Source organism: Halichoeres trimaculatus, unplaced genomic scaffold, assembly GCF_033239565.1.
Source record: "Halichoeres trimaculatus isolate MK-OKI-2021-1 unplaced genomic scaffold, fHalTri1.1 fHalTri1_scaffold_3, whole genome shotgun sequence".
NCBI classification, from domain to species: Eukaryota; Metazoa; Chordata; class Actinopteri; order Labriformes; family Labridae; genus Halichoeres; species Halichoeres trimaculatus.
The window spans coordinates 19,282,252-19,306,119 of NW_027437181.1; the positions used below are offsets into that span (position 1 = coordinate 19,282,252).

The 23,868-nt window shown below is 40.4% G+C and overlaps 1 protein-coding gene across 4 annotated transcripts in view; it reads right to left on the minus strand.

Annotated features, from left to right (window-relative positions):
• The window catches only part of zfhx3b (zinc finger homeobox 3b), a 333,079-nt gene that overhangs the window by 12,776 nt on the left and 296,435 nt on the right, over positions 1 to 23,868 (minus strand). For all 4 annotated transcript variants that reach the window (XM_074666024.1, XM_074666027.1, XM_074666028.1 and 1 more), the window contains 4 exons: positions 13,759 to 13,866; positions 4,657 to 4,793; positions 3,925 to 4,125; positions 863 to 986 (listed from right to left, as the gene is read on the minus strand). In XM_074666024.1, coding sequence (XP_074522125.1) covers positions 863 to 986; positions 3,925 to 4,125; positions 4,657 to 4,793; positions 13,759 to 13,866 — 570 coding nt within the window. The remainder of the gene's footprint in view (positions 1 to 862; positions 987 to 3,924; positions 4,126 to 4,656; positions 4,794 to 13,758; positions 13,867 to 23,868) is intronic.

Here is a 23,868-nt window from a genome sequence, read left to right on the forward strand (position 1 = left end):
TTAATTACCTAACTCTATATGATCTGCAGAGTTCCTTTCTACTTTTAAGAGATGTCTGAAGACTCATCTGTTTAGGGAACACTAGAGCACTTAAGCTGACCCTTCTCCTCTTTGTTCTCAGGGGTTGAATGAGTCAGAAGGTCTCCAACCCAGCTCTTAGTGAATATTTAGCACAGATCAGTGAATGTTGTTGATTGTTGAACTATACTGTTGCAGCGGTTAATTGTGGTTAGTTATAGCTTCTTAGTTAGTTATATTCTTCATTGGGGGAAAAAAATCTTGCACTTCATGGCAGCACCCACAGCCAAGTAACTTGTAGCACTTTGTTGCACCAAGGTTCTCCTTCTGTCTAAATTCTTGCTTGTGTTGTACACTGCTTTGGACAATAGCATCTGCTAAATGAAACTGTAGTTAAATTTTCAACAGAAATCCTGTAAGAGACATTAAGTCGCTCATTGTGTTGGGGAAAAAAGTAGCAGGGTGAATGACAAGATCTGTAATTACTAGCCATTATTCATATTGTCTTGTTGAGTCTTGTTAGGATGAAAAGGTGCATTGTACCATATTACTAAGTCTTTGAAAATGAAATGAAACCATTACCGGCATGGCTTGTAATGAAAACACTACCCGACTGATTCTTTATTTCAATTCTGCTTGATAACAGCTTTTGACTTAAAATTCTACACCAGGGTTTGCATATGTAGCTATAAAATGATAACTATGTGTTGATTGTACTAATTACTTATAATTGATGATAACACATAATTATGTGTTTATTACAGATAGAACCTTTAGGTAAAACTATACTAATTACTACAGTAGTAACCTCTTCTGAAACAAGAACGATGAGTTGAATACTGACCGGCTTGCTTCTTAGCATCCTCAGAGTTAGAGTTGGCCGTAGCATGTGGGGTGCTTTGGGACTCTCGGTCTGGACTCGGTACAGGTATAAACATGCTTGCTGGCAGCGCTTCATTTGGTGATACCTGGAAACACACAGCACAACATTTTTTAGTGTGGATCATCTTGTTTAATAGTAATATAATTTTGCACATCAGTTTTAATTATCAGAGAGAGAAACCGACTGACATCTGGACTTTCATTCGCAGTAAGTTTTCAAAGTCCTGTGCTTCAGTGTGTGCCTGTTTGAGTTCTGTTTCAGCCAATTAGGATCTTGGACATCATTTCGGGTACTATCAAACTCTGCTAAAATCTGTTATTTAGAGTGAAAAAATATAAACCTTGTGATTGGAGAAACAGTAACTGAACTATATGTATAATACATTACACATTTAAGAATAAATACTGAACTTAATTATGTGCTGTAATAAAAAACACCACATTTATTGCTGTGACTGTAATAAATAAAGAACTGTTTCTGTTGTCCTCCAAAAACTTTTCCCATTTCTCCCTCTCATAAATTCTTCATACCTTTGAAACATGATAATTCACCAGAAACTATCATTAACAGTTCTGTATTTAATAATAATCATGAGCTGTGACTGGGTGAGGTCAGAAGATGAAGCCCTATTGTTTTTTTTAACTTTGTCCAATTAACTTCTCAAACAGTAATCAGGTTTGATCTACATGTTGTAGTTGAATTTACACCATCCCAGCAAAACAATCCTCTTTGAAGTTTTTTGATGAAACTCAGTTTTGGTACGGTCTGGATATAAGACTCATATACAAACCTAAAGTAGTCTTTGGAGGAAAAAGGATGATTTTTTTGGGGGGATCATTAAGTGAAATCAAATACAGTTTTCAAATGTAGGAGGCGGAGAATATTCAAAATTTACATGAAAACTACTGAAGTGAACTCTGATTGATGTTGAATGAAACTGGAACAAAAGAAGGAGGCTATGGTGTCATATCTGTGTTGTGATGCTTTGGTTAATGTATCTTATCTGTCATATGCGTTGTGATTACTTCTCTGGGAAAATGCTTAACATGGAACATTAACACTTTTCTTCACCTAGCACAACCCTATGTGGCTAGTGGTCACAATCGAAGCAGACAATAACCTTCCATTTCCACCGTTGTTTTTATTACCTTACTATCTCTTAAAAATTAAAATGAGAAACAAAACAAAAAAGTAATAATTTACATTACAAAGTGGAATGTTTCTAGACAACTGCTTCATTAGAGGATAAGTGGAAAAAGCAGAGTATCCCAAGGTCACTTTTAATTTGGACGGCCTAATTGGCAAACATAGTTCAAAATGGCCATCATCCAGCTGGACTCAGAATTAATGAAGCACAATCATTTTCATTACCCCTATCTTACAGGGAGAGAAAATGAGACGTGGAGTGAGGACTGGAGGAGTGTCTGTATATTACATATATACTGTGTATATGTGTACTGTATATGAGAGAGAGGGACATGAAAGATGTGGTGTTAGGAAAAAAGAGGGAGGACAGAAAGCAGAGAGGATGGGTGGATGAAGGGATGAAGGGTGGGAGAGTGAATGCATCATTATGCATGCTTGGCAAGAAATAAAAGTCACCTATTTCAGAATTAATTAGGCTTCTCTCTTCAGACATGTGAAAAAGATGAAGTACCGCTCCGTCTGCATTCACCAGTTATAAAAAGGTACTAGCTTTAATGTGTGTTATATTGCCTCTGTTCTATCACCGTCCTCTTGTAGTGGTTCAGTACATTACTACCTCTATAAAAGAAATAAATATTGCTGTCTACCATACTAATGTGCTTGCCATTTACTTTCTAGATGGGGGATGAAGATGGCTTTGCAGCAGACAGAGCAATGTTTTACTCGGTGATTGTCCGGCAAGCTATTTAGTTTCACAGAAATGAACAGAACAAAGATTTGCTCAGTGATTTATAAGAAAACAGGACGAATAAAATTTTATTTCCCCTTGATAAGCATTAAAGGCGGCAAAGAGAGTATTCTCTGCAGGTAGAGGAGGGGGCACAAATGTCCTGCAGCTAAAATAAATGGGTCTTATAAAAGATCACATGACTCGGGCAACAAACAAATTTATGCATCTCATTTGCTTTAGACCTGAACACCATGGCCAACTTTTTTAAGTGTTTCTTTTATTTAAAATGGTCCATGTATGTAGGACATTTTTATCCTGTTGGGTAGTGAATAAAAGCAGCGATGTGTTTAATTTGTCAGTGTCAAAATCATTCTAACATATTCAAGATTAAAGACTTTAAGTAGTGGAGAATATCCAGGTGTTAATAAATAAACAGGGAGTTTAAAAAGATAGAAAACAGATTATGAGATTCCCTCCCCTCATGACTAGAAGAAAGTAAGAGAGGGCTCTCTTGATGATGCCCACACCAAAACGATGATAAAGAGAGGAAAATATGCACCTTAAAAGGCCAGCTCAGTTCTAATCCACCAGCGGGACTGCCTGCAGTCATTCCACAAGTAACACACCTTTTTGTGGTTGATAAAGGATTTCATCTAACCATTTTAATGCAGGAGAGACAGAAATATCACTTTTCCTTGCAGCCAGGCAGTCACTTCTGTGTGAGGGTTCAATTAAAAGTGAGTGACTCGTCCTCTTAGCATTGCTGGACCCTCACTCTGGTCCTTGACCTTACCCACAGTGTGCAGTGTGCAGTGTTTTCATGAGTAACAGAGTACAATTTGGGCCTACGAAGGGCTGATTAGACTGAGATTTTTCCCACCTTTCACATAAACATGACTCAAAGGAGAGGAGTGCATTCAAGATATGTGATATGATAGAGTGAATCAAACTTAAACTGAGATGTGTTCTGTGTGAATAGTGCTACAAAGCTAAAGTTCAGATGGGATGGTGCTGATTCAACAGAGTAAAAAACAAACAAAAAAAAACATCAGGTGTGGGCCTGAATATGTTAACTGGTAATGAAAGGGAAGTTCACCATTTAACCCTCCCTGCCACTTAGCATTCAGTCACAGGAAACAGGACTTACCGAGGCAATGAGCTTATCCACACAGTCAGGAGCCACACTGTGGAGGTGTGTAAGGTGAAACTGCAGGTGGATCTTGTTATTGAGCATGTCCTGGCATAGTGGGCATCGCAACATGGGCTGGACAGAGTGCTGCGTCATCACGTGCATTCTGAGACGGTTCAGATCCGTGTTGGTGAACTTGCAGTAGGGGCACTGGTACATCTGAGTGACAGAGAGACAGGAAGAGAAAAAAAAGAACAAAGGGGTGAAGGGTTAACGGAGTGATATGGGTGTGGTAAGGAAAGTGGCCGTGCTTGGAGAGGAGCAGTGGATTAGGGGAAAGATTTAGGCCCCCTCTCCCTCATCCCTCTTATCACAGACCACTGTGTAATACTGAGTACCTCAGATTCTTGGCACCCACTTCAAAGTGCTCTCATCTGTCAAATACTATATTGATTTTCCACCTTACATACAATTAGCAGTGCAACTGAAGCAGAAATGTTAAAATAATTTTCAGTAGAAAAAGGGAGCCTGCATATTTTAAAAGGTCACTGAGATAACTAACTAACCAAATTACTAAAATATATTAGATGTATTTTTTACATTTCTTATTTTAATTGATACAAGTTTCAAGCTCATAATGAGGGTCTGGTAATTGAGGATAAGATAACCTTAAGCAAGACTCCTCTAATTCAAAGAGAGAGTGTTTTATGAGCATCTGAGGACATCAATAGTACCAAAACTGTGTCTCACCTGCTCTCCAGCACTCTTCTCAGCTGTCCTAGGACGCTTTGAGGAAAGCGGGCTCTCAGAGGTCTCAGACCTTGATGAGGGCCTTTTGGAGGGGATCGGGGAATCTGACTGGTGCCGTTCTAGGTGGCCGGTCACCGCTGAACACACACACACACATGAAACAGAGGGATAGAGAGAAAAAGAGCAGACATGTCAAACAAGGTGAAGATTCAGCAGGTCAATCAATAACAGTGTGGATGGAGGGCTTTCAAATGTGGTGTAACTCTATTTAATAGAAACTGGGAGAAGAAGGTGTTGTTATCCAACTCATGCCACCCCCTAAAATCGTACCACACACTTTTTCAGCTCATCTTCTTCTCTACTGCTGCATACTAGTTTCTAAAATTAGGGGAATGTACAAAAAAATATCCTGACCTGAAAACTTAATGGTGTCAAACAACCATACAGCAACATACAACATTTTTGTATTTTCAATGTTTATTTTGTTACAGAAAGGAAATATAACTACAGGGGACAATCATTGTTGTCTGGCTGACTGTGATAACTTCAAGTGTTTCACTAGCTCAGGATCTAAATCATTAATAAACTTACCATTTAAAACTAAAAAAGCCAGAAATACAATAGTCACCAATACCAAAAGTGAAAATCATAGCTTCTCTTTATGTCTACAGAGCAACAGCTCACAGAAGAGCCCCTCCAAACCACTTAAAAACTGTTTCACTTTACAAAGCAAAGGAGGAACCAGAGGCTGCACACAGAGAGGCATCACAGCTGCGCACTCAGTTAAGCTCAGGCTCACTGAGAAGCTCAACCCACATGTAGCCAGCATGGGGGATCTGCAGCAGCACCACGCTTTGTCACCAGTGCAAAGAGTTCACTTTGAAACTTAAAGAGGTGTCTTGCAGAGCCCTAACAAACCCATGAAGAGTTAAATTTGGCCTGATTTGTACAGTCCTGGAAGGGCAAATTGGGAACAGAGGGCATCGGAAAGGGGGTGTGTGGTTTGGCGGTAGGGTCAGGTTAAGCGGGGCTGACCACGCTCCTGTTCCAGACATTAAAATGTCAGCTCCAATCAGGAAGAGGGCAGTTGAGCTGATTACCCAGTGGGGGACCTGGCTTTGGACGGAGCAGCCTGCGAGATCTCTCAGAGACACTAGGATCAGCCAGGGAGGCCCTATTAGGGTCCAGTCACAGTCAATCCTATTAAACACATCCACCAATAAACAAAGGGAATGTTAAACAAAAGGAACCTCCCATTCCCTGACATTAACCTCTCAGTCATGGTCCTGTCCTCACCACTTCCTCCTCCACCTCCACCTCCTCCTTAGCTTCACTTGATTCCACTCTGACTTCCCCTGAACTCATCTCTTCAGGAAAACAAGCACAGTGATCTCTGTGCCTTGGCTGTTAGTCTCTATATCAGCAACTTAGTAATAAAATTATTATTTGGCATCAAACTACAACCAACAGCTCTTTTAGCCACAGTAATATCATGAGGAGAAAAAAAAGTACCAAGTTTACTGGTGGACTCACTGCATAGACAATCCACAGATCGATCTAAAACTTTAAAATGAAGCTGACTTCAGTTTTTGAACAATGTTGGTGCGTTAGTTTGAGTTTAGACTGTGTTTTAATGTTTAATGTTGAATGTTTTAATGTTCATCAAATCAGTTTTATGGTCCAATACCTACTATGTACGTTTTTTTCTGTTGAAACTTTATATATGTTAAAATAAATTTCTGATCTCAGTGGAACAAATCTGATTGAAAAGGGGTGGGAAAAAACATATAAAAAGGCCCAAACCAATAAGAATCTGTAAACAATTCTAACATCTCACAGAATTTTTAACAACTGTCTTGCAAACAAACACAACATCTGAAAAGTTCTGTAAGTCTAAATCATAATCATAGCTAATACTGAGAGTTTTAAGAGGAGGAAAACCACACTTTAGTGTTAATTAGAGCAGATAGTGAAGGGCATGTGCCACGGTTAGAAAGCACAGTAAGCATGGATTAGGCACACGAGTATCCTCTCAGCCTCTTGATTAAGAGGATAAACATAATTGATTAGAAGTATATTCCACTTTCACATTTGCTCAGTAAGTACCAGAGAGGTGAAACGAGTGGCTGTGGAGGGACCACCAAAGGCAGCTTTCTATCCCATGGTGTGATATGTTTGTGTGTTTGAGGGAGGCTATTAAAAAAAAGGGGGAGGAGGGGGGGCATATGGAGGCCTACTCACACGCAGCTTCTCTCCCGTCATGGCCAATTAGGACTCCATAAATCTGATCAATCGCCTTCTCTTGGGAACTCTACACCATGACTAACCTCAAAGCACTGTATCCAGTTTGCTCTTGTCAAATGTGATGAAAAAGTGACCGAAACACTGAAAAGCTTGAAATGAAATAGAGTTAACAGATTTGGAGCTTTTGTCTCTGTGTAGAGTCCAATAAGGTAGATTGGACACTGCTGTCCAAGCACATGTGAAACACACAGATGTGCAATCGGAACCAATGACCAAAACATTGAGATCTAAATGGAGCAAGGTGTACGACTGTTAGGAAGAATTTCTTGCCAAGAAAGACACCCAATAAAGCTAAATATGCTATGGAGGTCAAAAAGAGTTGATAACAACTATCAGTGAGGTTCAATTTTACCTTGACATTGTCCAGTCTGGTCAATTTAACTGGTAAGTGATAAGAAAAAAAAATACCCTCAGCTTATATCACTGCAGCCACGGCCATGTCACTACTGAATTTACAGTCTCATGAGGAGGCCTTGTGTGGCTGTATTGTAACTCATAAAGGCTTTGAGGTAATAGCACAACTACAAAAGTCACAGGTCTAAAGCTGTACAGGCCAATACAAATACAGACCAACTAAATCACAAAGCTGTGAGAAAGGATCCAAAGCTACTCTATACTTCTGTGGCTAGTTAGGATAACAAAGCTCGGCCCCCCTCTCAATGACCTGAATGTCTGTTAGGAGTCTGGCTGCTGTCAACCCCGTCTCTTCTGCCTGGTCATTTCACACAGACCCCTCCCACCCACACCAAACCTCTGAAACATATATAATGTGGACTTTTGTTTGAAAGCACAAAAGGCCAAGCAAGAGCGGAGAAAAAAAAAAACCTAAGAGTCAATTAGGTGATTATTAATTCATGCCCCTTTTCCGTAAACCAGAGGCTTTTGTGCTGTCGAGTCCCGTAAGTGAATTGGACTTTGGCACCTTGTCTCACCTCGTCTAGCTGGACTGTATTATTGAAGCAGCAAAGGGGGGCTGTCAGCATACTGCGCTGGTCTCTGGAGCAATCACAGCCTTGTTGTGCTTTTAAAAGGGGGAAAAAAGATGGTGGCTGGACAGAGTGACTGACACAGCACAGACTGAATTAACCATGACGGGTCATCTGCCATTGAAATCTACCAGGAGTGCAATCACAGCCGCCATTTATCCGTTTCGTCCTTGAAGAATGTCATGCCTTTTTTAAAATGTGAGTTACAGTAGAAAAATAAAGGAAGTGGGAGACGGGGGTTAAGATTCCTGGTTTGGGGAATTCCCCTCCCACTGACTGACTGACTGACTGACTGATTGACTGACATGGGGTCCTCATCATCTTTGCAGCCTCTGCCCCCTCATTACCACAGTTCCTGTCTGGCTGTGGCAGCTTCAGGCCTCTGGTTGTAAAAAAAAAAATACATAACCTATCATCCAATAGGTCCACGCCAGCAGGCTGCATAACTTTACTGTCACTTCGCCCAGAACAACCACAGTCTTACAATCATTTTAAACTTAAGCTGAACACACATCCTCTGCACAGTGATATACAAAGATTGTCTGTGGTGCATTTTCTAAGAAATGTGCCCCCTGATCCTTAACTCCTTAAAACCTTTCACCTTCACACTGCAGAGGGCTCCTGAAGCCCTTCTTCTTCTTGCAGTGTAGAAAATCCTGACCTGTATTCCCTTCGCAAGCTGGCCATTAATATGGAGATGATTCTACTCCCCAAGTGCTTAAATCCATTCTCTTTGAATGATATGCTAACAATACCTGAATATTGTCTTTCCCTTTTTCCTATATCTATCCAGGTTTTTAATCTGCAGCCGGTGTCAGAGCCCAGAGCAATAAAGGGCAGAAAGTGTTCATCTTATATTTCTCAGGTAATTATTATGCATTCATTTTAAAAGAGGAGAAAACTGAAACCTTGAACTAAAGATATTGAAGCTACATATGAAATCATTTCCCATTACTCCCTGGTCATATTCGTATTCCTATTACAATCTAAATTTGCATTTATAGGACAAAACACGTAACGTTGTAGGGACACTGTTACGCAGCCTCATGACAAGATTGCAAGAAGGGAAAATCTGAGATAAAGAAATGGAGAGGGAATATTAATTAGCAGAGGTGTTATTAATCTTCAGGCTGCTGAACAACAGGATGACACAGCATTCACCTTTACAGGACGTTCAGAGACGTTCAGAGACACAACACTGCTGCTCAGCCATTAGACACCTCGTGGTAAAACCCATAAACACTGAGCTTTCAGGGAGTTGGCTCACAAACAAGGACAATTTATGGCCTATTATCTTCAAAGACAAAAGGAATTACAATTTGAGGGATGACAAGCACTCAAAGGACGTGATATGAATATGTAAACATTTTCAACGCTCTGTCTCTTGATTCTTCACACTACTTATGGTTTAAAAGCAATAACACTGCACCACTGCACTGAATGTCTCACAGTTTGGAGTAACAATCACTGAAACTTGAATAATTTGGTTGTAACTAACCACAAGCACGCATTTTCAACTTGATCCAAAGCTAATATCAAATTCAGCTATTTTTCCACTGTAGTGCAGCAAACATAACATTTGGTTTGTCTGTTCCTGGATGAGCAACTCACAGCAAATTACAGAGCACAATAAAAAAGGAACAAACTGCAATGCCACTGTGCTGGGTCTAGGGGATGCTAATCATCATCTTTATTATACAGGCTGAAGCATCTGCACAGCATAGCACAACATCTGCTCCTGCTTTACACAACACACCTGAATGAGCATGTGGGCAAACTGGAGCACATTTGGAAATAGTTTGGGACTGTTTTTATTTTTTATCCCAGCCAAAAGTTAGATCTACTTTAAAAGAGGAGAAACCAATACTCAGTAGAAAAAAGTGCAAAAAAAATCCCATAGTCAAGTTACTACTTGATAAAATCTGCAAATCAAAACGTGTTAATGTCCCAAGCTACATACAGTTTGTACAAGTCTACAGTATATACTTAATCATTTCTGAACAAAATAGTTGAATCAACACTTTTGCATAAGGTGTAAATATTTTGAAATAATAGAAAAAACCCAAACCTCATACATCCTAAAGTGTGACTACTAAAATTCAGTTTGTGAGCCATGAGCTAGCACATTTTAAGTATAATAATAGGAAAATACAGTAATATGCACTATTCATACATAGACAGTGTAAAAGCAGTGTGCAACCACTAATCAAATGTTGAACTGTAACGTGAACGTCACCTTTAATTGGTACTCCACAAAATATGTCAAAATACTCCTACACACTTAAACCTTTACAGTACGAACATTTAAGGTCAAGCTGATAAACCAAGTCCAGCACAGTCTGTGATACTACAAATTTCCTCACTACATACAAACACGTAATATTCTGTTCCATTTCTATCCTAAAAAACACCATTGATTTTACTCAGTTCAAGTCTGTGTAAAGTATTTGATATTTTAGATAAAATAAATCCTTGTGTTTAAAAAACAAATGGTATTGATGCTGAATAATTTTCTTCCCCTCTATCCACAAAGCAAATATAATGATGGAGAGCTGTAAAAAGAAGTATTTATCTAGCCCAGTTTCAGGGGATTACCCTCTCTGTGAAACAATTCGTCTCCCACTCTTCCTCATCACCCAATGTAGCCCTCAACTTTCAATCCAACCTTTCCCATACTCTTATGTTAAACAAGTCAAATCACATCCTCTCTAACTCTGCCAGTGTATTAACTATTTCTCTTTCTGCTCTCTTCACCTTCCCGTTTCCCTGCCTTCCTCTTTGCTGCATCCCCATACATTCAGCTGCTGCATAAATACACCTCCTGCTTTAATGAAGGTGAACATCCTTCTCCTCCTGTGCAGAAGTTCTTACTTTTTTTGACCAGTGCTGTCTCAGCTTGATGAAGAAGGTGTGAGGAGAGAGGAAGGTGCTTATGGCTATCCATATACATATTTCATACCAGCATTAAAAATTACCCTTTGAATTACTAATCATGCAGGATGATTTAATCGCAGCTACCAACATGAACACCACTGTCCAAAGTTATTAAGATTATAGTGTTTTCCTTATAATCACTCTTTCAAAAAATAATTTGCATTTTTCTCTCACAATATGTACTTTAGTTTTTAATGTATCACAAAGTGTCTTCAGGATGGAGGTATGTGACATTAACATATGCCTGAATGCCCGCACATGTACATTTAAGTATTATCTTTGAGATAAATAAAAAACAACAGAATAATGAAGGCATCTTTCAGGAGCTGACATGCTGAATACATATGCATTTTACAAAGGCTTCTGATGTACCTCTAAATGATTTTAATGAATACTGAGGAGCTGCGGAACAAGAAAGAGAAAATAAGATTGACAGTGGCTTTAAAAGGGAAGAAGCCTTTTTTCTGTGAGCGCTAATGCTGTCTGTCTGACAGTGACTGTCATTTGTAAAGGAACAATGTTGTGCTCTGTTCCAACAGCTACATGACAATGATGAGAAGAAATACTTCAGTAGTTCTAATGATGGACCTCAGAAACAGCACCGCCTCAGACAGTGGGAGACTGAACACCTTTCAGATAAATAACAGGTTGGCCAGGATGCTCATACACCACATTCTAACACGCACGCCATCTGTGTGCCGACTGTACAAACATCTTCAGACAATCAGCAGCCAAACAAGCGCTCCTCTGTTTACCAAATGCATTGTGAGGTCTTCCCTGCTTTTTCTCCAACAAGATAGCTTTTCTGCTCCCACTCTGAATGGGCATTGTGTTCATCATCTCAAAAAGTTTGAAGTGCACAAAAAAAGGACCCTTCCATTAAACTACAGCTGTCGAGCTTTCGCTGACAACACAGCCTTGAACCCAGCACCCCACCCTACCCACCCACCTTTTCACTGACATCAAACAGAACCTCAGACCTGGTTCCCTAATGCACATGCTATTTTTAACTAAGCGTTTCTAATAAGCTGCTGGGAAGCTGTAAATTTTTCATATGCAAGCACATATTTCCTTTGTGAAAACACAGAAACACACTTATTTGGTGATTAGCGACTGACAGAGGGGAGGAAAGGAACTGAATATGCTTGTATCAAATTGCATGCCTTTCAAAAAGGAGGAATCCTAATGCGAAGAGTCGTCTTCCTGTGCACCACAGGTATGAGTGAATTATTAATCGGCCGGCTCATTTTAATGCTTTTTAAAGTGCTTTATTTTGATGTGCTAAAACATACTTTTAGCCATATTCAGTCAGGCATGCATATCATTATTTCTCCCATCAAAGAAGAGTGTCGCCCTTTCAAAGAGCACAAACAACTCAGCCTCATTTAAAATAGAAGTTCGAATATCAAAGACATTTTACAAAGGCTGGGCTTCAAACACCGTGATGAAGTTTTTTTTCTACACTTTATAAAAAAAACTTAGGTATGCAAAAGGTCTGGATTGTTTTCCAGCTTTTAACCTGACTAGTGTAAATCAAAACATCCTGCAGTAACACAAGAAGTTAGACATGTGAGAAGCATCCATCCAGGCCTGTAACCGTTCAGTGTCATCATTATCAGAAATCTCTTCTATTGAAAAAGACACGTCTTAACTGCCAGCACTGTTTTTCCTTACACAGGCTCACAAAGTAAACTGTGCATGAAAGGGAAAATTAAACCACATTTCATCTACTCTTACATTTGAAAAAACACACAGCAAACAAAAGAGCTATATATAAGTGTGTGCAGCATGATGCACAGACAATATATATATAAAGCTTCAAATCTAAAGCTTCAGACTGTCTAAAAACAAAGCTGGGTGGCACCAAGAAAAAGGTCAGGAAACATTTCTTCTAGTACAACTGAAAGTTTGAAACGCTGCACCAAATGTAACAATCTTTGAATAAAAGGCTTCTGTGTATTTGTTGAATGTGCATGTTTATAGGCTCTACTTTTACATGAAGAAACAAAAATCTTTCTCTTTTTATTAATACCTCAGTAGATCCAAAACTGACAGGAGAACCTGAAAAAGTTGAGTACTTCTTCATATAATCAGAGTTGCTAGCTTATGTAGTGAATAACTAACAAATACACACATATTTGTGTCCTGAGGCATATGACTGTCACAACCATCCTAACCCAAAGATGTTTTCTCCTTTTTCCATAAAGGCTTCACAATGCATCCTTGACAAACCTTCTAACTTGGAACATATGGAGATATGAAAACATGTCTAAAATTAAAAACTAAATTCCTCCAAAAATACTTCAAATGCTTTCTGAGAAATGCAGCCCACACTTGACCACAGGTTGTGTGGGCCTAAAAGCTCCTCCTCTTAGCCTCTTAACCCTCCTTTTAGCTCAACCCCCTGTTTAGTATTCACCACCTCCACCTGTCTATAAAGAGGCCTGCAGATAAAACCATCCTGATCTGATAACATTAAACACAGGTAAGTGTTGACTGTGTGTAGTAAAGATGAGCAGTGGGGCAGAGCTTTCATACGTGTATACACACACATGGCTTATGCAGGCCCCCTGTCTTTACGTCACCTATAGAACAAAAACAAAACATGGGTCACATGTCACCCGAACATATCCCCTAAATTGATAGTTTATCCTGGCTGTGAGTCCATAACGAAAGAGCGGCCTTTTAAAACCCAGCTGTGGATTTAGGGAGATTTGTGAAAAAGTGAATAATACTTAAAGGCTTTTAACTATTTTGGTTACATTATATCTAATGTCATTTAAAAATGGCCTGTTGTCCAGTACCATTCAGCTGCAGGGCCACATGTTTACTGTGTGCAGTTTCCCATAAATGTGTGTGGTGTAAATATTGGCCTTACCTGTCCCTTTGGTGAGCTCCTTCTCCCCCCCACTTTCTCTGTCTTTGGTTTGGTCCTCCTGGTCTGTGGTGGTCTCACTAGCAGCCTCCACATCCTCACTCAGCTCTCCTGGAGGGGGAGGGAGGACGGGATATGTAAATTACCACGCCATCAGAATTGGTGGAAGCACTTAAAGGGACGGCAGCGTTTTTTTCTATAGGAGCTCGCAACAATTACATATGCTGACACACAGTTGCAAGGCTGGCAGACAAAGAGGGCAGAATCTGCGTCCTGCTTTCTGCCTGCTGCTGTTTGATTATCTCTCTGATATTTTGACAAGAATTATAGAAAACAATTTGACTTAAAGGGAAACAAAGATCTTTATTACTTACTGGTTAAAATAAGTTTATTTTTGTTGTATATTTTAGAACAAATGTATTATTTTTCTCCATGTATTCATGACCATGACACAAACATGGTTTCCTCTGTTTAATGTGGACTTGGAAAAATGGAAAAAAAAATCAAACATCTGGTCTGAAGGGGGCAGATGGAAAAATATTTGTGTGAGCAATATCCTTCAAGAGAAAGACCTCGTACTATACATTCTCCTTTGCGCACACGCAAATCCAAACATGTGCACACATTCATTACAGTCCCCTGCTGCAATCTGCTGGGTTACTTAAAGATCCATGCCTCATGTCACTACTCCCTTTATCCCTCTATCGCCCAAAAATAATCATAAATATTTAAAACTTCTAGAGCCACAATTCATTGTATTTTTATGCCAAGTCAAAGGCAGAAATCCCCTGTAACCACCTTAAAAGCCTCAGCTCGATATGTCAGGCCATTTAGAGGCGTCGAAGTCCAAACAATGGATATCCGATAACGCCATTTATAAGTAACACACAGAGGAAAAGATAGCAAAAACAGATAATAAAAAGGGCATCAATCTTGTTTATTTCCCTCCAGTGCCCCCTGAACATCCCCTCTGCCTGTTAAGTTTGTTTAAAAGTAGTGGGACTTCCATGCAAGAGCATTGATTTGACAACAGTAAACTAGGCCGCAGTCAATAGGGCCTATCAGTTATTACACCAGTCAGCTAATTCTCAGCAAATGTACTTAAATACTCTTTAGAAAATGCTTTCATGCTCAGGTCTCAACTCTATGAGCTATTGATATATTGACAATGCTACAACAGCTACTGAAATATCCTGTTCAAGTATTCAGCCCTGCAGTCATCACACAGCCAATCTGAGCTCACCACATGACTACCCGCAGCCAAAACCACTTTTATGATGCTACATTATCCCTGCACTCACTGTTTATCCTGTCACTTATGAAATATTACACACCCTGTGTAAAGATCATCATGTTCTTTAACTCTGGTATGTGTAATTAACACAGACACACTGAATGAATTTAAGGATATTTACCATCTTTTTTTAATTGCAGTTGACAGGAAATGCTCATGAATGAAATATTATAAGACGTACCCCTTTTTGTGCAAAAGGGGTAAATCAAAATGTTTAAGGCAAACAACTAATGGAGGAGAAGTGAAAATGCATTAAAATCAATCCATTATATGTATTTTTTTATTTCTATCCTGTATCTAAAAGAAGGGACCTTCCTCTGTAGACTGAAAAAAAAAAATTAGGGGAATCTGTAAACATATTTGCCATTTCTAAGTCTCAAAATGGCTTTTTTATTAAAGGTTGACTGAATAAAAACTATGCTTCATGCTTATATAAATGGAGTTATTAAGTCTGGAAAAAAAGTCAGTGGAAAACTCCTTTGTATTACTGGCAGGACAGCAGCAATATCTTCCATTTCCTGCTTGCTGATACACATGGTGTAGGAAACAGCTGTGTGAGCAGCGTGACTGCTCTGTATGAGTGTGTGTGCGTGTGTGTGTGTGCGTGTGTGTGTGTGTGTGTGTGTGTGTGTGTGTGTGTGTGTGTGTGTGTGTGTGTGTGTGTGTGTGTGTGTGTGTGTGTGTGTGTTGTGTTGTTACAAATTTTGCTAAAGCTGATCCTGTAATCCAATGATCCTGTGTTTAAATGGAAATCTTACAAGCGATCATGGCTACTTGTAAAATTAAAAAAAAAAAAAAAAACAACTTTTTAAGAGTTGGATCCCACACACGTCAATAAATTTTATTCTATTATTTTTAACCATGTTTCTATTTTGTTTCCAAGGTAACCCATGCATTCCATCAAGAGCAGCCCATCCCATTCTGGTGAGGCGGATCTTAAAACATTCCCAGAAAAACCAGAGATCTCCTGCCGAGTCTCACAATCCCATCTAACTCCCGCCTGCATAAATCTCCACAACTGTGTGAGAATTAGGATACTGTACAGCTGCATAGGTGCTCAGATTACAAAATAATCCCCAGGTAAATTTTTTCACCTTTAAAAACGGGGCAAGGTGTCATTTCTTAGCGACGTGACACTTGTAGTGAGACTAATTCCCCACCTACACATTAATACACACTTTGTGCTTTAACATTACTGTGATAGGCAGCCAACATTTTAATGCCATTCAGCCTCCCTGTACCCACCCCCAACTTCCTGCACACATATTCCAGATACTTGCACATTCACTGGTATTTTTTTCCCTCCTGTTTTCAGTACTTCTTTATTTAGATGTTTAATCAACGTGTGTGACACTTTTAGCACACAGAGCCCCGTCCATAATTTATGCAGAAATGCAGACATTTAATTCCAGGAGCAGTGTTACATCTCTAAGTGGCAAATGGTTTGGCCTCTTCCTCTTCTCATCTGGTACGGTATTACAGAATGATTAAAGCCAGGCCGGCCATAATTAATGAAAGGTCATGAGTGGCCTAAGAGTAGGATGCAAGTGGAAGAGAAGCTAAAACTGTAGCCATAGATTAACTCTGGAAATGGATGAGGAGAAACACTCAAAGCAATGGCAGCAGGCCATTTCTAACCCAAATCTGTGACATGTAAAGGACAATAGCCTGAAGGTTGTCTTCTAATTAATTGTCTTCATTAACCATCCTAATACAATGATATGAAACAGTTCCATTAATCTAATCATGCAGGCTGAATAAGCCCATTGCCGACACAGAGATTACACTCATTTGTTCTGAGCATATAAATATCAGCTTTGCTCTGCCAGTCATTCAGTGGGGACAGTCCATGGTTCTCTCTGATCCACCATCTCGCAGACACAGACACACGCACACAGACACACACACACAGACACACACACCGGAGCAGCACACAGGCGCTTAAGCATTCTTCCTCCTCTTGTGCTTTTCCTGCGAGTGCAGAGGCTTAATCAGACCCATAGGTGTCACTCTATACAAGCTGGGAGAGAGCATCTCGCTCGCACACATTAATGAGGTGCAGGAGGGAGGGTGGGGGGAGAAGGGGGCTGAGCAGCAACAGACAGAAACACACAGGGAAGGAAGGGGGGAAGAAATATGTGGGAGATGACAAAAGCAGATGCTATGCAAGAGGCGTCCGGTGAAGATGAGACACTAAAAACGGCAAGATTACCTTTAGATGAGAGAGCGGCCTTCCTTTTCCCCTGAAGAGCAGTGATTACAGTAATGCTAATCAGACTGACAAGCACAAACGGCCTGATAAATAATTGATGGTAACCATTGCACTTTCCAGTATTCCTTCCCAGACTGTAGAGAAGAGCAGCAGCAAGTAATAATAGTCACTCTAGATATCTTTCACTAGGTCAGGCTCCTCCTCCTGCATGCTCGGCCTCAGCAGAATACACCGCTTGGATGATAACTGCCTTTCTTAAGTACAGAATTCCAGTCCTACCTGAAAATGTCCTCCTCAAACAGCAGTGACAGTCTGCTCTGTTTTAGGTTGCATATACAGTTTCTCCTTCAGCAACTGTTTTTGCTATCTCTCTCTCAGTTTTCGTGAGTCCTGGAGAACCAGCGCGGGGGCTGAGCTGAGCGTCTCCCTCTCCCGGCTCTCGAGTGCTCAGAGCGAGGGTTGAGCTCTGCTTCTCTCCGGGGCTCTTGTGGTGGAGCTGTGTGTGTCTAAGCTCTCATTACTCTCATTATGATTATTACTGAGGCTGTTGTTATCATTTCAACCAGGTGTCACAGGATGGCACTGTATGTCAGAGAGGTGTGTGCCCCCCTCCACCACCACCAGATTTATCCAAGGCCTGGACAGCTTCCTTTTCTTTAACGCTGCACTGTCGGATAAAAAGCAATCTTATTTCACACTTCACAGACTCTATCTTTCTCCCCTACTTTTTCTTTTTAAAAATCCCCCTCATGCTCCCCCCATCATCCCTTGCACCCCTTCCTTATATCAAAGTTGGCCTGACTCCGGACTGGAGGGTGCAAAATGAAAGTGACAGGAGGGTACCATGGGACAATGAGACACAGGACCCATGCTGAGGGCTTTTATGCATTGTCCGCTCCTCATATCAGCACCTCTGTGCCCTCATACGCAAGTGCCCCCTCCTCTTTTTTTAAAGCACAACACACAGAAAAACACACCCTCCCCAAGTCACCCCCATTCACACACACACACACACAGACATGCTCACAGGAGCTGCCTCCTAATGTCCTCAAATGCTGCCTCTCTTAAAAACCACAACAAAACAAAACATGCCCACAATCTGGCCATAGACAAGAGGGACTTTTGCTTATGAACAACCAGTAAACCACAACATGGTTTTATCATTGACAGTACATGCTGCCAAAAGCACTGTGAAAATGGGGTTAAGGTATATGGTAACATAAAAACATGACGTTCTGTAGGAAAAAAAAAGGTTAATTAATACATTTTCAAATAAATAAAAAATTGTTGATAATCTTTTATATATTTCAGTGGTATCTTTTTATCAAATTCTTTTAGCCCTGTTAGAAGTGCAAACAATGACACAGTAAAATAGATAAAACTGTAGTTAACTCACATGATTAAGCATTGGAACCACACTAGACCTAACACACACACACACACAAAATAAAAACATGTCTGCCCCTTCACCCCCTCTTTCTTCCTCTCTGTCTCTCCATCCTTCTCTCTCTCATACACTTGCACATTTTGAAAAGAAAGAAGAAGAGTGAGCTACCTCAGCGCTGCTGGTCGGAGTTACATGTTAGATTCCTGACCTGTCTATGGGGGGATTCACTGGCCTCTCCCTGCTGGCCCTGCTGTGACCTCAGGATCTAAATGGGAATGAATACTTTGTGTCTCCATGGGGCTGAGGGCAGGAGGGGAGTGGATGGAGGAGGATGATGAAGAGGAGGGGGCAGGAGGGGATGCGGGAGATGGAGGAGGGGTGTGGATTTCAGGGCGGCTAATAACTAAGAAAACTTAAACCAGCAAGTTAATCACAAACAGCAGCGATGGCTCACACTGCCTTCGAACAATACCACCATGACCCCTCCTCCTTCACCCAAAAGATCCAAAAAACAACACTTAATGCGATCTCCCATGCCTTTTGAAGGCCCTGGCCTTTAAAAAGGACAGTCAGGTCATTGGGAAACAAAGACAGTAGTCACATTTTTCTAAAGTATTCTTTTAGAGGGAAAAAATCCAACATTTGGCTAATTTGATTGCTAATTTGCGCTCTTGATACTTAGTAAATTAGAAACTGTTCGCACCATGTATTAAATATTTTCCCCTAAGTGTTACCTCCTGGGAAATTACACTAATTAGAAATACTTCTGGTGATAATGGCATGTTTAGATACATTACAAATAAAGTGGATAAAGTGAGTGCTGCTCTACTTCTCCTCTCTTTGTGTTTTACTTGAGTGATGAAGGAGAAGAAGATCTGGGTTAATGTGGCTACACAGGGAGTGAGCATTCAGGGACTGCTCACTCTTCTGCCCCAGCTGACACAAACACACACACACACACACACACACACACACACACACACACACACACACACACACACACACACACACACACACACTTCCTTGACTTCCTTGACTTTCTTGAATGTCTGAGATGATGGCCACTCACTAACACATATTACATCCACAATGGAGGATGCAGGCTGTACTTTTCCCGGCTAGCATGGTGGACTAAAAGCCCGTATAGGGGGCAAAAACATCACTGGGCAGTGCTCTTCCATCTACCCTGCCTGAGGGACATTGTCCTGCACAAAGAGTCACTCTGCCTCTCTGCCACCCCCCGCCATGCTGCCTCCTCTTGAATCAACCTCCTTTTATTAATGCATCTTTTTTCTTTCTCCACTAGCTCACACAACAATGCCTTCACCTATTTACTGCTATTCAAAGGGACCAAACAGAATTGGGGAGGGTTGATGGGAGTGTGGGTGTGGGTGGCTGAAGGGGTGTCTGGAAAAAAAAAAAAAAAAAAAACCATCACCGCTGTCATGAAGGGCAATCACATCAACACTGAAATATTCACCAGTGGGTTGGAAAATGCGATGGTACAGTTATGACAGACGAACAGGCTACTCCCCCCACTCAAGCCCACAGCCCCCACCTCCCCTCCTCTCTCTTCCCATCAGGGCAGAGGCACGGTGGACACTCTGAATATGTATAACCCGGAAAATGTATTGATTTTTCATTTGGCGAAAAAGGGACACAAAAATCACATAACCTGAAACTGTCACAGCTCTTTTGTTCATAGCTCATCTCTCCTGATGTTTGGCTTTTGCCACAAACTCTCTTTAATTACCAGGTACAGCGAGCTTCAGAGCCTCCCTCCACAGAGACACAGCCACATACAGCCTGCTGGGCTTAACAAGGCAGCCCACATCTATTATATATGACATACACCCGGCAGCTTTTGTTTCATATCTGACTAATAAGCGCACTGAATATGACTCTACCCAGTTTGTTTTATTACACACAAGATATATAGTGCAAAAAGATTTCTTGAAGGAAACATTGAAAATTAAAAAATATTGTGTGCCACATTAAAATAGCACTTTCATATTAAATCTGGAACTGGAGCTTTTATTTGATGTGCTTTTCTGAAGAGGTTCTGCTTAACATGAAATTCTATTATCGATCTGAGATTTCCCAGGTAACAGGCAGACTGGTGCGTGTATGTTTGTCTAAGTGTTCGCACTTCTGTATGTATGTGTGTATGTGTGTGTGTGTCTATTAACAGGTACTTATCTGTTTATCTCCCCTTTTAGGCACCGCAGACCAGTACAGTGGACTGTCTGAAAAAGATCTCTGCCTGTCGATTTATCGAATGCACCATTTGCATATCTTTGTAGTGCATCCATCTGCCTGTGGACTGTTCTGTGAAGGTATTAGCTCAGAAAATCAATGTTGCCGTGGTTGGATGTATGTAGCGCCTACCACGGCGCGTGTTGGGAGTCCGACTCACAGCTCCCACATGGGTCCTATTTACATGAGTCCTGCCAACAGAGGCTTTCCTGCCGCCGCTTCAATCTTTGTAAAGTTAAAGTACACAAACACATTTCTCAGCATGCCCCTCCAGAGTGGGCCGGTCTGCCATCCTCCTTGACGGCCTGCCTCCTGGCCTCCAACCAAAGCCCAGGGTCTAACCGGCTGTTTGTTTATGAAAGCGTGATCCCAGATAAAACAGAATCCAACAGGGTCATGAATACCAATTTTGCTAATCAATTTTATTTAAAATATAAAATATAAGAATCATTGATGTGTTTTCACTCAAAGTTTAGACTGCCAAGTTCAGATGTCTCACCGTTCAGAGGAGAGGTACAAGGCTGATGATTTGGCTTATTTATTTCAGTTTTATTACAGCACATAGCTTACATATATTTATGCAGACAGTGAATCTAGGGCATGACTTTGGATGTACAGTATATTTGTCTAGCAGAGATTGCAGTGGATACACTGAGCAACTTTTCCTCTAACAACCACTCCGGCTGGTTGCTCAAAGCTAATTGCTAAAGAAATCCAATGATTACACTGCACAAGCACTTTAAAACATCCATGAGAGTGCTACCACTTATTGAAAAAAAACTTGTGCTACCTCTATCCATTCGGTTTCTAATACAAATCAAACACGGGGAGCTTTCTTTCACCATTTGTCTTTCTTTCTGTTCCTCTTTGCATAGCCCATCCATTACTTTCACATGAAATATGAAAAGGCAATATCCTCTCTGTGTTTGTACTGAAGCGTAATGCAATTGTGTTGTCATTTATAGGAAATAATCGCAAACCTCTCTTTCATTTTCCAGTTCAAATAACCATGAAAAATTAGCCTTCAATGTCAGGGAGGACAACAAAGGGATGCACACAGACTATTGCTTCACCACTGCGCTTGACATTTCTCCTTAATAGGAAAACGGCTGGTTGTTTCTATCTTTCTTTTTCAATCTTTTTCTTTTTCTAACCTCGTTTTTTCCCCTAATTAAAAAGTTCTGTGCTCAGATCTTTGTAAATCTTTTGTGTGTCTCTACTCAGTGTGGCGGGTCTATCTGTATGTGAGCAGGGATAGGAGGAAAACTCCGGTCCCATGCACACTGCACCCTGCTCATTAGCACCTCCACCCTGGTCTGCTAATGGCTACTGTTGGAGCAAGATGTCGCCAGACAACCACTGTGGGGCCTGGGTCACCGTGACTACCGTCCAACAGCCTGATAGATAAATAATTCAAGAGCTATCAGACTCCCTGGCAGCAGAGAGGTCCCAAAAACACACGCTTATAGGACACAGCTTGTAAAGGCCTTCCTAACTGATCAGCATTTAGCCCTTACAAATGATGTACAACCAGATGTCTACACAAGACCCCATACAATTAGCCTTAGCAGCAGTCGGAGGATCCTTCTCATTTAGAGAAATCTTTATTTTCAGAGTTAGCAGAAAAGTAATGGTAATTGCTTTCTGTATTACTGCCATTAAAGTCTTAATAGGCAGGTTGTTTTCCACTGTAATTATGTACAAAATAAAAAACTAACTTTGCAGTGCAATTATTGGAGATGCATTTAACTAAGTTTATGTTTTCCTTGCAACAATAGTTAAAGAGATAGGGAACAAATGTGAATATCAATACTGCAAGGTGTGCTTTAAGTATGTACTTAGTATAATCTTCGCTGGTGAACACACCTTGCCTTAATTAACATTTGATGGATTCACATGTCAATATTTATATAAGGTTATGTCTCAATCCAAACTTAAGTCTAATTAAAAAAAAAAAAAACTATCCAGATAGAATCATTATATTGTACTTCTCCAAACTGTGACTAAATGTTACTGAGAAGCTACAAACTGTTGAAGACACAGAGTATCATTGTCAGAACTTGTATTTGTCATTATACAAAGTGTGTGAGAAACTACATCAAATCCTTATAACTTCACAAAAAGTAGAAGTTTATTCTAATGTGGTGTTCTGCCTCCTATGGTTTTCCTAACAATGCACTTAAGTCTTATTTGCATACTTTTAAAACCTGATCTCATCTGGCAGTATGGCTTGTGATGCATATAATGAAATTTCCTCTCAAAAGGCTAATGAGAATGACTCATCTCATGCAATTAGCTGCTCCTTTATTCACTTCTTGTCATGTATTAATTTATTAGCACATAATTCTGAATGCTTTTTTATTTATTTGATTATGTGCACACCTTACAGCCTTAATTACTAAATAGACTCAGCGCCAGATAATGATGGGAGGCAATGGACCAACTCAACCATCATTTAAACTAGTTATCCTTCCAGTCTCAGTGGTATATGGAGCCTGTATAAATCTCAGACTAATCAGTATGCAAAATTGGCTTTCAATTCTACCTGGAACTCAAAAATAGCTCTCAGAATGACACTTGAAAGATCAGACCTACATTCAATTATGCTGTTCAGATTACCAAAATGACTTAAAATGGTCTCTCCTCCTCTCCACTTCTTCTCCTGTTGATTATTACAAAAACTCAGGAACAAACCTTAAAACAGCAAACTATGCATTTTTATTCGTTTTCATATGTAACCAAACTTGTCTAGTTCAGATTCTACATGAACATGTCATAATACTGTGAAAGTGGGCTGAAAGCTCCTAGAGGGGTGGAACCGTGCTGCCCGCTGCGCTGCTCTCCAGAGAAGGAGACTTGGAGTGATTACAGTCAAACCCTGCTACTAAGTTATCTTTGGCTCAGCCACAGGAGAGAGGGAGACAGGCAAGGGAGAAAAAAAAACATGGAAGTGATGATGTGGCT